Source organism: Schistosoma mansoni, chromosome 6, assembly GCF_000237925.1.
Source record: "Schistosoma mansoni strain Puerto Rico chromosome 6, complete genome".
In the NCBI taxonomy this organism is placed as follows: domain Eukaryota; kingdom Metazoa; phylum Platyhelminthes; class Trematoda; order Strigeidida; family Schistosomatidae; genus Schistosoma; species Schistosoma mansoni.
Window position 1 is genome coordinate 12,832,984 of NC_031500.1, and position 19,085 is coordinate 12,852,068.

Here is a 19,085-nt window from a genome sequence, read left to right on the forward strand (position 1 = left end):
CTAAGTGAAGAAAGTATAATATCTAGAAGGACGTTCGTGATGAGTTAAATCAAAAATGGAGATAGTAGGTAAACCTGAAGAGTACTACTTGGGATTGATGACTCTGATGACCATTTACCACAATTCTTGATTTCATTCTTAATGTCTAAACAAAGAGCCTTTTAATGAAAATCACCACAAAACCTACCACTTAACGACTTCGGATACCACTCAAGTTATATCTACGCTCCGAAACCTGGTGAAAAGTGAACATAAATTTACAAGCAAAAAGTATATTTTCACGAAAAAAGAATATGTAGGTCAGTACTATGAATGGTTACCACAAATGTACAAACGGTGAGCCAAAATATTATTAAGGTTCAGGGAAACGTCTCAGAAGTTCAGTAACTTGTTTTGATGATAATCGATTAAATGGTCTACGAGAACTGTCAGTAGGTGATACAATTTCTGGCTTTTGTCCATCTCTAGTTGCTCTCCGCTTATCCTAAATAAAAAACGGATAAATTAAACCCCGTATGATTTAAACCAACCTCCATTACATGAACGCATCTATTGAATGTGTCTATCACTTGTGTACAAGGATGTTGATCAAAATCACTTTCTTTCAAGCAAGCTAACATTGCTAACATTTCTTCGACACAGACAGCTCCTTAAATAAAAAGGCACGACGATTACAGATATTACAACGATGATTTACTTTTTGTTCTATCACCTTTTCCAACCACTGAATTTTTAAGAACCGTAGCTCTGCGGAAATCATACTTATAGTATTGAAGGTCCGGGAAATGAGTTGTAGAGCGTTTATAGAGTTTGCTGCATGTATCTGTTAACTTCATGTGAAGATTAAATCAACTGCAACGTACCGAAAAGAGAAAGACAAAATTGTTGGTACTTATTTTAATTTAATATCAAAACTTCCATGATTGAAATCGTTACTTACAGTAAAGAAGTATAATGAACAACCTTTCGTTTCCTTACCTTAGTGATGTGGAATATGTCTGAATGTAGGAAGCATGCATGAGATTTGAATATCAGTGTTTTAAAGCAGTGATAGTGTATATAGAAATGATCAAGTGAGTGAATAATAAATTAATTCTTCATTTGGTGGGCATTCGTTAATTGGGGCGACTGGGAAACTTTAAGCAACTAGAAATACGGTTTGAGCTGGTGTTGTAAGCATTAGAGGGTTTGGGAACATTAAGAGTTGACAAGGATATGATAATAACGACTAAAGTAAATGACTGTAAGACTATAATTTATATGCACACCATGTGATGTAGGACAGCAAGTTTCGGATTTGAGTGCGAAATTTACTTCTCCGTATGGGTAAAAAGCATTTTGTTATTCTAGTTGTTGTCAGTTTGTAATGAAAACTCTAACATCTATTTATTGATTTTAATTCTTCACATTAACTTATAACCCTCTTTTGACCCTATTATATGGAATATTTCAGAATCAATAGCACCGCTTAAATCTCATATATACATTATAGTCTCATCGTATTATACAATAAATACTACGACTAACAGAAGTGAATACTAATACCCAATGAAACGTTTTAACACAGCACTAACATGGTGCTATTATTGGATAAGTATTTCTCACTGAAGACATAGAATAATGAACATCAACACTGTGATTTGAGACTCACTAATTCATATGGCTTAAATCAGCGCGCCATAAAGATGTTGGGTAACTATTAGTTGACACATCATGATCCTGGCCTTGATAACAATAATGATATTTGTAACTTTGCTCATTTTAGGTGCAAAATTATAGAAAATTCGTGACTAACGATTTTAAACCGACTAAAAACACTCATTTATATGCGTGAAAAACGTTTAGCAATGATTTGACAGCAAGTGTGTTGGATTCATGCTTCCTTATATTTCAACGTAATTAAGCATACTCAACTTACAAGACGAAGTCAAGTGTAACCTTGAGGGATGCAAGCGTTTAAATCTGCTCCGTTGAAGTAGTGTTTCAATATCCAAAAACTTTATGTGAAGCAGGTGCAAGCTAGATGATTTCTTTCCGTTCACTTACTGCCGTTTACATATAGTTTCAGGCCTTCAATGGTGCTCTTTCATAATATTCGGTTCAATATACCCCACTAGTCCGAATGAACCCGACAATTTATGGTGACCCGGAAATTAGAATCATTTTGTAAACATAATATAATACCGTATCGTTTTTTCGCTGTGTGATCTTAATTTCATCACGTTTGTATTCAGCGTGTATTATCCGAGATTACACCTGTAAATTGCTTGATACTCCTGTTGCTTCTCCGGGGTAAAATTAAATTCTTATTTAGTTTATCCTTCTGTTTTACTGATCAAGGCTCTCCATCGAAGGCTGAAACATTGTTATGTACCTTGAGAGGCTGCCCCCTGTTATTTGACATTATCGTATGATGGCTTGACTTCAGATAATTCCTTAGGCTTCGTATATCAATCACCGTGAAAACCAATATTAAATATGTGTGGTATTATTATTAATAGCTTTATTCAATATTATATGTCGAGTCGCAGTTGATTATAATCACCACTACAGACCAATTAGATGCCAATTATCAAGTTAAATCCCTCAGTATTATAAATATTAAAAGGACAGCTGTAGATTGCAGTTAGGATATATTTGTTAGTGATTTCGTAGTAACGAAATAATAATGAGATCGTGCCGAATTTTACAGGCGAGACTACCGTGCGTGCGTATGTTCTCAGTTGCAAACAACGGAAAAGGTTTGTTCTTGGTACAATTAAACAAAAGGTGTGGTAAAGCAATAACTGCTACAGTTGGTTACAATAATAAATGTTACCACTACATCAACCGCGTTCTCTTCATAATAGTAGATCACTATATTTGTCCCAAAGATTTTGCTCTTCGTATAACACTGTCTGTTAAATAAATAAGCTGGAGAGCTGGGCGAAATTAATCGCAAACGAATGCAATTGTAGGACAGGTGCTGTAATAGGTTTATATTGTTTCCAATAAACCATATGACTAATTTCTACCACCATCAACTCCAAGAAAGTGGAAGTGTAATGGCTAAATGTGGGGACTCTGCTCGTAGTGATCATCTTAAAGGAACTTTCAGATAACACTCTTTGAGTGTTATTTCTTGTTATTTTGTTGTACATTGTACATAATCTTATCTTTAGTGTGCTTTTCCCAAGTTTTTACATATGTCTGTCACCAAACTATTTTTCGGTTTATGATTAAGTCCTCATTGGAATTGTCTCAATTTATTCGAGTTTAGGTGAGTCCGTCATTTTTTATGCAGTAAGGCTTTTTATACAAGTAGCTGTCACACCACCGACAATTACATAATATTTATAAAGCAAAGTAGTGTTAACCGATCTATCCTTTCTCATTTACTTTTCGATATACAATAATTCTTTTCACAAGATCTTCAGTACCCGTTTCACAGAACCTGGGTCTTTGAAACCTAACAACCGAGATACGACGGCTTCAACCCTTCCAAAATAGGCCTATAGTCATTGAGTGAATCAGTTTAGTAGTAGTGCGTCCATCTTTGATTACTCTGTCCAGATGCTCCGCACTCGTATGGGCTATCTGTTTTTAGCAACGTTGAAAATTTACTCACTTACCACTAGATAGTACGTCCTAGGAGATAGCATTCTATTAAAGTGATCGCAAAAACTTTGCCACTCAATATTTTTATGAACAATAGATGTTCGACAAGAACCCCCAGTGAGCATTTTAGTCAGAATGAGGATAGATTTTCAGTCTACCTGTCGTCGTTTATGCTCTCACTTTTAAGCGTTCACAATTCGGGTTCTCATTTTCTGTGGAATGTTTCAGCTCGGCCTACTAAATGAATAGATGCTCACTCTTTTCAAGGAGGCAGGATCGAAAATTTTTTTAACTCAATGTTTGTTAGCTAAACTCTTTGTACGACAGAGCTCACTTGTCAAAAAATCTTTCTGGAGAGTTATTGTGCCTTTAGCACCTATCTACCTCTCCACCTACATGCAGATGTTTGACGGATTCACGAAAACAGGACTACAATTTACAAACTAACCGACTAGATCTTTGGGTTGTTAGTCCTGAAATTTGAAGCTCAATCTACTCACCCCTATTCGATATCGGCTCACAGTGAAAACGTCTCACTATAACCCTTGTTCACACTGATCTGTAACCTTATTTCTACCTTATTAAATGAACGAGGTATCTTAGAAACCACTTAAGCATCGATCAAAGGTCGTCTGTAAATTATAAAATCGTCTCAGTGACTTTGAACCGAATGACTTCAAAACCAACTCATTCATCAAGTGAGCAGGAAGTAATGGCTAAGTATCACAAATATGCCAAAACATCACTATGTACCGCGCTTATAGTAGCAAGTTCATTACGAGTCTTTAATATCAAGGATTCCTGAGATGCAGAAACATACCAACCCACTGAGAGATAATATAATAACGGTTCCTGGTTAGTTAGATATCTCATTGTCACCGGAGAATAGCTGAAGGATTTAGGTCTGGGCCGAAAAACTGCACTTATCTATGCCACTTGTACAATGGGTCTAGCCCAATATTTTGTACTATTCATAATGTGACTGTCTTATTTACAAGATAATGGTTCGAAGTCACATGATTGTCTTCAAAGACTCGTCCTGTGGTACCGATAAGCAGTTATTACGTGAACCTGTGAAGAGGACATTTGGTCTCGGGATAGAATAATACATCTGGCATAAAGACCGAAAGGTAATATGGAATGACCACGCCTGCATGGTCAAGCCATACCATCAAGAATAAATCCTCATGTGTCCACTTTTTCGGACCTCTTCCAAGTGTTCAACGGCTAGCGTAAGTTTTCTCAGTTACTGTATGTTCAGCTTCACAGATCGTGCTGCTAGGATCCAATGTTATTACAAGACTACCTCGATAAAGACAACACAGTACTGAACTCAATTCCAGCATATCAACATTTTACCGTTACAGTAATCAATCAAAGATCTGACTTCTTTGGACTGCCATGTTTGTAACAGAATGAATACCATGAAAACCCTGTCAGTCTTCAATTTGATAGCATTGTTAGTATACTCCGAAGTTTTTCCCACTTTTGTACCTATAAACATTTACCCGATGCTTGTGTTTTCAAAATTTTGAATTTCGCATTCTTTTATGAAACTTTAACATTTGACATTGATTAACTTTTGTCTTTCGTATATCATTTCGTTATTACATGAACTTCAACTGTTCGTAATAATGTATTATTTACCTAGTAGTGCAACTGTTTGCAGTAAGTATTGTTTGTATACTGAAAATGTTTGTTCATAAGGATGATTTCTTTCGGACAATATTTCCATCCTGTTTTATTGGCAGCTGTCGTGTGTTTTCTCAGTAGTTTACTTTGTACCAGGGAAACTTTAGACATTTAAGGCATTTTCCATTTTTCAAATAACTTGTTCTGATTATATGGCGTTACAAAGATTTACACATAAAACTGTGTTTCGAAACACTGTTGACTGCAAGTGGCTCAAAGAAACTTAATAAATTGAAAAAAAGATGCAAAATGATAATCTTAATCATAGAGATATCGGTTTCGTCAGATTGTTTAAATTTTTACGACTAATTATTTTATTTTAAGTCATTAAAAATTAGAAAACTATACATACATGAACCATCAGCAAATTGGTAAATTAACAATCGTATCTAAAATTCATATGGAAGAGCTTGCTACAATAGGTCGAAAAAACTGTTCCGAGACTTATTTTCTGGCTCTTTATGATATTAAAAATTTAGTTATTACATGAACTGGGAACCTCGGAAATGACACAATTTAAACCAAACAGGACAAGATGAACACAAACAAACGTAATATATATGAAAATCGAAATCTGGCAGACATCGAGTACAAAACGAGTCATTAGTTCATACAAACATCACAATCACCACAGCTTCAATTAAATCTAAGTTTGTGTAATCAAGTGAATGTCTTCTCTTTAGGTTAATTGTATGTGTGTCAGACTCTGTATTGGACACAGACTCTGTATGATCTAGAATTTGCTCATTAGTATGCGAATTGACAGCTGAAATTGGAATGGACTGATCTGGTTCCTGGAATTGTATATGATCAACGTGTCGGTTGTGTGTATTGAAATCGCTGATATCTAGAATTTGAACCGTAGACTTTCTAACATTATCCTTCAGCACGAAATAATATATGGTCCTTATGCCGCAATGTCATGACCAATTTGACATGGCAAATTTCACTCATGAAATTCATGTGTATTTCGTAGTGCTAAATGCTGTGTGTAAAATTGGGCACATTCAGTCAGTTTGTAATACTCTTGTTCATTGCTCTGGAACTAATGCTAACCTACATAATTCCGATCTCATTGAATTGAGTACTTCCAATAATCATTTATATTTATCCACAGTTCTGTAGTGGAGTGCTTCGTTAATCGATAGTCTCGATAACCGTTATTATATCATCGTAAACGGTGTATAATATCAGAAGACAAAGGGAAGCAGCAACTACATTTTTATTGATAAATAACACGGGCTAGAAGGCAGTGAGCACTGGGAAGCCAAATCGAGAGCGAAGCGAAAACAATGCGTATTGGAGATTGGCTGTGAAGCCAACTCGATTTAAGCAAGCATTAATCAACATTTATAGTCAGACAAAAATGAATGACAGACATGCGATGAATAAGGTACGAAATGTGCATACACATGCGCTCATATAAAAAATATAGTCAAGGTCAATAAGCGAATAATTAACAAGATCAAAATATGACTCACAACATTATAGGTGAATCGGCTTGTCCAGAAACTAGAATAAACTATGTAGGTGTAATATAGTACACGACGTTACACTACTCCCCACAGTTCCGAAAAGCGGTATAGAGTCATATTGCAGTCTAGAATCACATGAAATATCAGAAACATTGTGAGACTAAGGCTACTATTCAGTTAATATCTTATCGGATTTCTCATGTTATTTTATCAGATATAGTTTGACCTAATGATTCACATATTTGTGACGAATTTGCTTAGAAATCTGAGGAGAATATGTTGAGTGAATCAAATAATGGTGCAGTTTGGACAGATGCTGATTTTTCTACTAACCTATGACATTTTAGTGAATTTCCTAATAAATTTGAAAAACATATTTCGGAAAAATTTAAATTCTGATGCCATATCAAATGTTATTCGTTCTCATAATGCTTTTGTTCTTTTGGGAAATTTATTCAATGCAAAGCACGAGTCCTAAATGAGCTCGATTTTGATTATAATTTGGATGAGTTCATATGAACTGTTGTTTATCCTCATTATGAAGTCACCTTTAATAGATCCACTAGTCAATGTGAGAAATGTTTTAAATTAAGCCACATTATTTATAACTTGGAGATATGATGATTCAACGTTATTTCTTGAGGGAGGATAGTGTTAAAAAGTCTGGATGTATGTCAAATTGTTGCATCACGGGCTCCATCGCGACACCAGTGCGTTAATTAGAAGTATTTGAACCGTTATATGGATTAAGAATCCCCCAAAAACACAATTTATACCAAACAGGACTACGTGGGCACAATCGAACGTATTGTATTTAGAGTTCAAAATCAGGATTCATGTATTTCTGATGACATTATTCACAAATATGTGGAAGACATATCGAGTGCGTCAAATCTTGACCGAAACTCTGACGTTATTATATCAGATGTGGTTCGTCCTAATGATTCATTTATTTTTAGTGAGATTGTGGTGTTTATATGAACCAATGATTTATTTATGTCGATGACTGTTTTGATATTGAATTCCAAATACAGTACATTCCTTCATGCTCATCTACTACTTCTTGATTAAGTTGCGTTATTGCTGGGATTACTAGTTTATACAATAATTCAAATACTCTTAAACATCACATTGGCGTCGCGATGTAGCCTGTGATGGAACGGTTAGATATACGTTCAGATTTTAATGCTTTTGGGGATTACATGGAGAGGTTCGAAATCTGGGCTTTGACCAAGGAAGATATTGAGGATTTTAATATTACGGCTCATTTCCCTACGTTCATCGGGAAAGAAGCATACAACCTAATAAAGACTTCGGCATTTCCAGACAAACCGATTTCACTCCTTTATGCAACTCTCAAGAAACTACTACAGGACCATGTAAAGCATACAAATTTCGAATGCGGTGAAGGAGAAAAATTCGATGAAGTGACTCACCAGAACATCAGGAATTCCATCACTTTGGTACATCGTCGCAGTCCAATACGTAATGGAAATTATTCAGATAACAATTCATTGAGTTGTGAAATAGTTCACGACGATGAGCACGCGTTTGGTAAATGCCTGTCCTATGGCAAGTTTCACCCATGTAATTGTGGATAAATATAAATGATTATTGGAAGTACTCAACTCAATGAGATCGGAATTATGTAGGTTAGCATTAGTTCCAGAGCAATGAACAAGAGTATTACAAACTGACTGAATGTGCCCAATTTTACACACAGCATTTAGCACTACGAAATACACATGAATTTCATGAGTGAAATTTGCCATGTCAAATTGGTCATGACATTGCGGCATAAGGACCATATATTATTTCGTGCTGAAGGATAATGTTAGAAAGTCTACGGTTCAAATTCTAGATATCAGCGATTTCAATACACACAACCGATACGTTGATCATATACAATTCCAGGAACCAGATCAGTCCATTCCAATTTCAGCTGTCAATTCGCATACTAATGAGCAAATTCTAGATCATACAGAGTCTGTGTCCAATACAGAGTCTGACACACATACAATTAACCTAAAGAGAAGACATTCACTTGATTACACAAACTTAGATTTAATTGAAGCTGTGGTGATTGTGATGTTTGTATGAACTAATGACTCGTTTTGTACTCGATGTCTGCCTGATTTCGAATGCGAAATAACTGCGGAGAATAATTTTAGGTTTGACTTTGTTATTTATAATCGCCTTGTATTGATGATATGAGTGTTATGGTACCAGCGCTTCTTGGTCAATAATGTATAACAGCAGTGTAGAAAAGATAATCTTGATGAGATGTAGCATTGTACTTTAGGATACTTTACGATTATTCTGACTGCCATTTGCGTTTCGCCATTTACTAATCGTGAACATATGAGTGTACATGAGGTATATATATATATATCTGTCTTTATTATGTTGTCACGGGCTAAATAGGCGGACGTTTTTGTGCCCAGTTCACAAAATCAAAAACTCCGCCTGTAACCCTTCCGGGGGCTACTTTCGGTCCCAGGCCTGGATAAAGGTAGCAGGTTGGGCATGGGGTTAGCTACCTCATCCCGTAGAAAACTAACTCGCAAAAAAAATTACTAACCAGGAAAAATTATTCAAACCACAAAATCAAAACCAGTAAGAGATTTTGTGATCTTTTGATCTGACTCCAATTTTGACTAACGGATTCTATAAACATAAATCTTTCATTTTACTTCGTATATTACATAAGCTGACCCCGTTTGTGTAACAGCGGTAATAGGAAGCCGAATACCGGTTGAGGTGAGTGAATTTATTTCAGGTACTTGTTTATTATGATGATTAGGAGCATCTGAATTAATGTGCTAACTAATAATTTCTGAAAGAATGCTATTTAAGGCTGATATGAATAGATGGAAACAAATGAACGTATTGCATTTGCATTTCGTAGTAAGTACGCAATCAATTGCAAAGTAATTATTAGTTAGTACAAATGCCTTAACCCCCACAGCTTAAGTGGAAATTTGAATTTTGCAGTCATTTGTGCTTTTTCTTCTTAGGTTCATGGTGTGTTTATTCAGCTATGTATCAGGTATAGACTCTGTATGATCTTGAATGCATTCATTATTATTAGAATCAATAACACAAAATGGAACAGACTCACTAGGCTCCTTGTACCATATTCGGTCGTTGTGACCGGCTTGCATATGAACCATAGATTTATTTACTTGTTTAAGCAGTTTTTTGGTAGATTGCGGAAAAGTAGTTCTTTCACGAAAATCGTTTTGTCTAATCAATTTCATCATTGCTTCTTTTGTGTACGCCGTAGCAATTCTGCACTGAAAGAGTTTATCTACTCTCCTCCCTGTATCTTTGAAATTCACAACAGCGTCGATGTTTGTTTTCAGGGTCTCGACATTTCTTGGTCGCACAACAGAATGAGAGGGTTTTGAAGTCGTGCGCCATTCTTCGCACTTTCATTCCTTAATTAACAAATAAACAAGTATTTCGTCACAAAAATTTCTTCAGTGGTCAATAAGGTGAGCTGTCCTTGAAGCACTCCTAAATTTTTTGGACCCAGAATAGATGGCCAACAATCGGTGTTGGGGAATTCAACAGTCAGATAAAAACAATTCGTAGCTCAATTAGACACCTTTGAGTTCTCCGAGCTAGAAGGTTTACATGCGTGCCTTCATTGCCATTCTTAACAACTTTTCCAGTAGCTACTTCACGTAGAATTCACTGTATAAGTGTCAAATGAGAGAAACCTGATACAATCAAACCACAGTTGATAATTCTAGCAAGAAATTTGATCTACTGTTTTTCGAATGCATTTACTGTACTACTAAATGAACAAACCAAAGATATTTACATTTATTGACATTAGTTACAAATAAAAGTTGAGGGAAAAATCACAATACGATCCTAGGCTATCCCAGTGATGGAACGGCTCCCAGGAAGCGCAATAAAACCTCCACGCAATCTAAAGGGACCGAAGTGATTCTATCTAATCAAAGTCTGACAGAATTTATAGAATATTGGCATGGGACTCTGTGGTTGGACAACTGTTTTAGAAAAAAATGTTTGTGAGTGGGCCGAAATACAATGATGTTTACAGCCTATATCAAAAACTAAAAATACACCTGTTTTATTGTACATTTTGACATTTATTGCAGTTCACGCTCTTCTTGTTTTCTCCTGCTATTTTAATTTGCCACCTAAAAGGAGTTCTACACATTCAATTACCGAAGTTGTGTGCCATATGGGCTGGACTTTAACGGACATTGATAAAATGGGGACCTACTCGTTACACAGTTAACCACGTTCATAATGGAACGGATTTCCACAGATGGATCAACGTGATGTCATATCGCATAAATCCATTCAAGACAATGGTCGGAGTTGGAATTAAATGGCAGTCACCGTAGAAACGAAGACCACGACACTCTGATATGGCTACTAAAATAGACTAAACAAATAGAGAGCTTTGCCTAACTTTAAGTAACTTAGAAATCAATAGGAATAAGTGAATTAGAAATGAAGACTTCAAGTGGTTGCTTGATGAATCATAAATTTTCTCACCGGAAATAATTTGAATAATTCTACCGGATAGTTTATTCTCTCGATGGACTGATAATTCTGATGAGTTTAGTTTGGTTAAGAATGGATCGAAAGAGGGGGATCTTGTTAAATAATAATTGTATGAATTGGCTATCTGGAAAGGTGTTGTATTCTGACAATAATCAGCAACAATGAAACAGAGGACGAGGCAGTGGGTGGTAAGCCATCATTCTGAGATGTTACAGAGTTTTTAATGTTGAGAGTTTACTGTTCAACTTATACAGTTATGTATAAACCAACCTTCAATTGGATTTTGTAACATTGTTTGTTCGAAAATCAAAGTTCCTATATTAACGAGAGAATACAAGTTTATAGAAATTTATGTATCAAAAAAGTTTCATATTCAAGTTTAGCGGTCGGTTACTTATTTACTTTCGTCTGTTACTCCAAACTGAGCATAGGCCACCGACCATCATTCACCCACCCACTCTGTCCTGAGACTTCCTTTCTAGTTCTATCCAACTTTTGTTCATTCTTCTCACGTCTGTCTCCATTTCTTGGCATGATATGTCCTTTGGTCTTCTCCATCTCCTTTAACATTAGGAATTCCATGTGACGGCTTGTCATGTGACGCAGTTGACTGATTTCCTCAATGTGTGTCCTATCCATTTACAGCACTTCTTCCTGATTTCTTCATCCACTGGATGGAATCTGGTTTGTTGTCTCCCATAGTAGAATGTTGCTAATAGTGTTTGGCAAACGGATTCGAAGTATCTTGCGTAGACAACTGTTAATAAATACTTGTATCTTCTGGATGATGGCTTTCGTAGTTCTCCAGGTTTCTGCCCCATACAGTAGAACTATCTTGAAATTTGTATCGAAAATTCAGATCTCGGTGTTGGTTCACAATTGTTTTGAGTTCCAGATGTTCTTCAGTTGTAAATATGTTTCTATTGCTTTGCCAATCTGCATCTTCACATCTGCATCAGATCTACCGTATTCATCAATAATGCTGCCCAGATATGTAAAGGTTTTCACACCCTTCAAAGCTTCTCCGTCAAGTGTAATTTGATTGGTGCATGCTGTACTGTATCGAAGACTCTTGTTTTTCCTTTTGTGTATATTGAGACCTACTGCTGCTGAGGTTACTTCTACACTGGTCATCTCCTGCATTTGTTGTTGCGTGTTTGATAGAAGATCCAGATCATCTGCGAAGTCTAAATCGTCCAGCTGCATCCTAGCTGTCCATTGTATCCCATGCTTTCCTCCAGATGTTGATGTCTTCATGATCCAGTCGATCACCAGGAAAAAGAGAAAGGGTGAGAGTAAGCAACCTTGCCTGACACCAGTACTTGATACTAATCCACTTGTCTACATTTTCGAAATTCGAATATGATTATGTTTTATTTACATCGGTGGACTATCGTCCTTGATTTACGCTCAACGTAAGGTCCATTATTTCATATCTATACAGTACAATTCAGTGTAGTAGACCAGAAATGCAGTTCATCACTCACTAACCTAGCTATATATTAAAAATACTATGTATTTACTTTGAAGTATTTTTTTAATATCTTGGTGTAAACATTTTATTTTCTTCTACCGAGATTTGTAAATGATCACATTCCAATGATTGGAACACGACCGGAATTGGCAAATGAGAATCTATTTTTCAAACATGGTTTATATTATTCAATCAATAAGTCATCTGGATCATAGAACAAAGCAGATATATGCATTGTATCAAATTGACATATTACATTAGCTCAAACGAGATGAAATATTCAAGACAATGCTAGGACTAGTAAAATTCAAAACAGTAGTAAACATAAGGCATAGATGATATAATTCGAATAGAATGAGGTCATGGAATCAAAAAAAAAACAAAAAACAAAATCAATCCAAATCAATGGAAAACAAACACAATCAATACCATCTATGTAAACAAATAAAAACATTGTTACTTTAGTTCTCGTTATTATGTGCTCTCTGTTTCGATTATTTTCTACCTAGTTGTAAATAACTGTTAGTACTCCATGATAGCATTAAAACTGATATAATGGATGGTTTAAAATATATTACTCTCTCTCTCTCTCTCGAGTATACTACGATAAAGCGGTAATGAGACTGGTCACGCAATATCAGATCATAAGATTGACGACTAAGAATAGAGAACCAAAGTAAAGACTAGATAATACTTTATTCAACACAGTTACAAATAGTCACTCTCAGTGAATCCGGAGTAAAAATAAATGAGAAGAAAGGAAATCACACATTTGATGATCAATAAGTTAAGTGCCTGTTTGTCCATACTCAACGACCAGTTATATTTTACTTACATTATAACAGATCAAAACCATTCAGTATAAAGATAAAAAAATAATAATGAACCTCAGCTTCTGCTTCACATTATTATATTCCCTATGACAAATATCCTTCAAAAACATGTAATACTTATCTTTCCAAACAATCTATGTTTATACCTCTAAGGTTTAACATGCTATATTCTTTAGTGAAGTAACCTCATCAAACTTGTACACCAACATGGATTCTATAACTGTTTTTAGAATAGATGGATAGTGGCTAGCAGTGGAATCCAGTTTGACGCGCGTTTCGTCCTATTTTGGGATTCGTCAGCTGGATGTACCTGCATCTCAGAGTTGATGTTCACTTTGGGACTCGAACCCAGTAGCTTTCGCTTCAAACGCCATCGCTTTATCCACTTAGCTACTGAGTTCTGATAGCCACTTGCTTATGCAATGGGGTGAAGTTTAAATTCACTTGGTGTTGTTTACTTGTATCTTTCTATTGTTATTTTGGACTGTAATTGATCAGTCCCTTTTTAGTATATATGCATTGGACGAAACGTACACCCTGGATTCCATTGCTAGCCAATATCCATCTTTGCTTATAAAGCTTGCGACTTCAGGCAATATCGAGGCAGTCCGCACAGGATCCACATATGCCAACAAGAGACTGATCAATTGCAGTCCTAAATAACAATGGCAAGATACAAGTAAACATCATCAAGTGTTTTCAGAATATTTATTTATTTGATGATTCACAGTGATAAATAAATAAATAATGATGTTCAAGAATGAAAGATCTGATCTTTGTAATGACTTGTATGAACTTCTTATTACGTTCAAAGTGAGTTTATTCTATACACTCAATAAGTGACAAGTGCAAATATACCACTTGTAACGTAGATCATTCTTAAATATATATGTACTTGGTTTAACTGCATATCTATTATCTGTAGATTAATTGGTTATCTGTAGAATATACATTATTCGCCTCATATGTAAACAGAATCACCCTTTATTGTTCGTCTACTACTCATGAGCATATATGAAATATAAGTAGGTATTCAAAATACATTTCATATTCGACTTTTATTTTCTATGTTTTATTAACATGATTAGTCGATAGAAGACATGTGGATTTAGAAACGATAAATATCTCACTAGGATTAGTGTCTTCTAATCATCATGAAATTAATATGGTGCTTCATCGTTTTTCCAAGTACGAAATTTCCACCTAGCCACTTCTGACAAAAATCAATTGATACAGACTGTTATATCCTAATGAAGAATAAATGAATGATAAATGATACGAATTATTTATGGACTATTATTACATATATCCCTATTGGATATCTGTTAAGTAATTATGTTATATGTATATTCATATTCATTTTATTATAAGCTTCCATTTGACTGATTGACTACTATTATGCAATTTACTATTCTTAAGCTATCTTCAATCTATTAATTATAGCCTCTCACATTCACAGCCACTTTTGTCTTGATCTTGTATAATTTTCATTTTTTTATTTTATGGTATGATGAGGTCTGATTTGCTCGTATATAAACTGCCATATATCTGAAATACATGATTCATACAATGAAAGCTGAGATTGTTTTCTAGACTCAATAGGCAACGCAAAGGCAAGAAGAACCAATAAGGACTCAGAGTTGACACTAAGCTTTTCGTACTGATTAACGTGTCATTGGCTTGGCACAGTGCCAAAGTCATACAAGTCGATGTTCGAATTGGTGGTTTAGTCACGTGATAATTAACCAGATAAGAGTCATAACACAGACTGAGTGTATACAAGCAAAGGAAAACACTGAAATCTACTGGAATAAATATTATTTTTCATATCTCATTTGATATATAGAAAGTTTAATTATCTTACACATGATTATTATGTAAGTACAAATATGAGAAATCATTAAAAGATAAATAAATAAACAAATAAAGGGAGATGTATATCGTTGTGTGAAGGACAAAAACAAAAAGGGGCAACAATCACATACCAAACATATAAGCACAAAATAGAAATATGAAGATTACATTAGAAAAAAGGTAATTTCTAGTTGTATTACTTAGAAAAAGGGGTACATAAGTGAATGAAATACAACAACACGCTATGCCTTTGAATATTCCCCGTGTTTTAACTGATAAAACATTGGGGGGGGGGGGCGTTGAACATATATCTATCTATCTATCTTGTTGCTATAATTCAATGATGGATTATTACCTGTGAATGTTCTTGTTCGGTACAAATAGCAAATGAATAAACTAAGAAAAAATCTTCTTTCATTACTACTTAAAGATGAAAAAGATTAATGTACAAATAACTCAATAGAAAGAGGAAACCAAAAAAAAAACAAAAAACAGATTACGTAATAATAACAACACAATATATAGATTAGGTAACATGGACAAAACAAATAAGTGAAGTAGAACAAAGAAATTAAACTAACTATTTATAATTGAAATGAAAGAAAGAAAGACAATATTGAACAAAAATAGAATAAACAATGAAAAGAAAAAGCATATTATCTAAGTTTAGTTTTCACATTACATTACATTGCTGTTATTATGATTGTTTAAATTCTCGAATCCAATAGACGGTCGGTTATCATGTAAATTAGGCACATTAAGATGTATTGATTGGGTTGACTAGAAATATAAAGAGAGAGAGAGAGAGGGAAAGAAAATAAACGGATAGAGCAGAAGTAAAAGGGTGAGATATTTTCGTGTTTACAAATGAATTTTAGGTGTTGACGTTATATGCCTAGAGAAGTGAATGATAGTGTACAATGTTGAAGTGAAATTTTGTTGTGGATTGGTATCAATTATGTGAAGCAGTAGATAATCGTTTTGTCCTAGTATGAAAGTCCTCTGCAATGTGAGTGTACCCACAACCCTACGGTTAGTGCGTTACCATTAAGATCAATGAAGAGACATATGGTGGTCTACATTTCCAACTATGGTCAATTCTTGATGTAGCGTAATAGATATCTGTTTTACTGTTCACATCAGACACAACGACTTGCTACAACTATAGCTGATCACAAAGTTAATCATTACTGAACAAATGCTTAGTATTTAGTCAAAAGATTTGAAGGGAAATTAAATGATAACAGTTCTTGGATAAATCGGATTTCAAATCATCTCTTCAAATATCTGAGCAAAACATATAGTTATATTCAATAAAACGATTGTTACTCTCAGTAAATAGGGCAAAGACAAGTATTTCTTTCCAATCAGCTTTTCATCATGGCTTCATACTAACGTGTATATCTTTAATAATATTAAGGAAATATACTCTTTGTCAGTAACTGTAAGTCATTTTTCTAAGTAACTGACTTTACACATATGTTTGAAACTCATAAATTCCGTGTCACACATACACATAACTATAATAATTCTGAATCACCTTCCAATTGATGAGTGACACCATTGGATGCCGGCTCAGTGATCTAGAGGTTAAACGTTCGCACCAGATGAAAGGTCCTGGATTCGAGTCCCAAGTGAGGGATCGTAGGTGAGCACTGCCGATGAGTCGTATACTAGGACGAAATGGCCGTCTAGTGTTTCCGGGTTTTGAATGCTGATCTAGCTTAGACTGACTCGTAAATTCAACCATTAAAAGAAATATTTTAGAATATAGACTAATAATACACTGTCTAAAATGTAAATACTTACCGGTGTAACAGGTGATAACCTTTCAAAACTCACATATTTATAAACAAGTGATTGAGAACGTAATTCATTTCTATCATTATTTCCTTCCCGATCGTTGTTCGCAATCAATTCATTATTATTAATATTATAATTACTACTTTGAAGTTTCTCATGTTGTTGTTTTAACAAGACAATTTTTTGAAAGTTTACATCTTTAGTAATTGCATTATTATATTGTTGATTGCCAACTTCTGCATTTAAAATAATTGCATTTGTAATATTGCTTTCATGAAATATTTTCCTTCTAACACGTTTAGGAACATCCGGTACAGCTGCCATGATCACATTAGTTAGAATAGTTGCTATGGTCTATTATAATTAATTAATAATTATGATCATATAGATTAATACAATGCGCATAAATATATAATAGATCAAACGAATAAAGATTTCTGGGTTTTATTAAAGTGATTTCCTTAAAAACTTGATATTAGTTAAACAATTATAAAGAATACAAAAGCTTCTTGTTGTGACTTTAAGTCCGGCTAATCTTAGTACTGTGCCAAACCAATGACGTTCGACCAGTATGAGCAGCCTATCATCTTTATTGGTCCTTTTCTTTTCTAGCTCTGCCAGTTGAGTCCAGAACACCACTAACAGTTTCTACTATGTGAATCATGTATTTCAGACATACTTGGTTTACATACAAGCCAAAACGGATCACATCACAACAAAACTAGGAAATAGCATTTGTACAAAGTGGCTGTGAACGTTGGAGACTGTAATTAATAAACTGACCATAACTTAAGAACAGTAAGTCATATAGTAATAGTCTGTAGGTCAAAATACAGTTTATAATAAGAGAAATATGAATGTACATAATCTAGCTCCCGACCGTTGCTGCTACCTTAACGTGGTGGTCGGGCTTGCCTATCATGATGAATCAACCGAGCTATACTGGCTGGAACAATCGTTCCTCAAGGTCCTACCATGCCAGGCAGGTCGGTTGAAGAGCGGTGAGACTAAAAGCAGCAAACTCAAGGTCCGAAGGCGAAGTAGTACTGATGACTGTACAGAGGTGTGACGGCAGTAAGGTGTTTCCTTCAGACAACCAGCATAAGAGCGATGCTGCCTTCCCACAAGGAGGGGTGGGGTTAGAAAAGGTCGACCCTAAAAATGCACACCTCGCCTTATCCCATGGATATCCGTCTCTGGCGGTAAGGTCCCAACAGGTACGGAGCTAACACAAAAATCACCCACAAAAAAGTCGTGTGTGACCGACCTCAAGAAGTTGTCCCTTGGGCACTGCGGTCACGCTCTCAGGTCATTAAGACCACTTCTAACCCAATTTCCTTTTCAGGTACCTCTAGAAGAACCCTTCCACGGTGTGGGCAACGGGGAAGTGATAACTGCCCTCATACCTCTAACAACACTCAAGACCACTGTACTCAATAATCAAACTCCTTCTTCAATTCCTACTATTCCTTCTACTTTGACTTTCAACACTAAACTTCCTCTTCCGGCTTCCTCCTCAAGTGTCACCATGGCCAACGATTCTAGTGCGCGAAACGCCGTCCCAGGTCTACTAAAACCTCGCTCCAAACTACACATTGGAGCCTTCAACGTACGTACCCTATGCCAAATCGGTCAACAGGCCTCCTTAGCTAAAACTCTAGAATCTCGTACCATTGATGTATGCTATGTCTCCGAAACACGCATACAGGACCCTAGTGTGGTCATTCACTTGACCTCACCTCGTCAAGACGGAGAGCAGACGAGATACACCCTCCATGTATCTGGCGACCCGTTGGCTAGTTCTCGTGG

General features: G+C 35.4%; 2 protein-coding genes and 1 non-coding gene across 3 annotated transcripts; all 3 read right to left on the minus strand.

The window, feature by feature from the left end:
- Nucleotides 1–479: 479 nt before the first annotated feature.
- Nucleotides 480–836, minus strand: Smp_203180 (uncharacterized protein; the record flags this gene model as incomplete). The annotated part of the gene is made up of 2 exons (XM_018798304.1): nt 480–649; nt 713–836. 2 exons carry the CDS (start codon nt 834–836, stop codon nt 480–482), a joined length of 294 nt encoding a protein of 97 aa, XP_018653259.1.
- Nucleotides 837–4,320: 3,484 nt separating this feature from the next.
- Nucleotides 4,321–17,600, minus strand: Smp_035930 (hypothetical protein; the record flags this gene model as incomplete). The annotated part of the gene is made up of 2 exons (XM_018798305.1): nt 4,321–4,398; nt 17,316–17,600. 2 exons carry the CDS (start codon nt 17,598–17,600, stop codon nt 4,321–4,323), a joined length of 363 nt encoding a protein of 120 aa, XP_018653260.1.
- Smp_tRNA_01321_Gln_TTG.1.1 lies at nt 13,950–14,016 on the minus strand. Its single transcript has one exon. It is a non-coding gene (tRNA).
- Nucleotides 17,601–19,085: the final 1,485 nt, after the last annotated feature.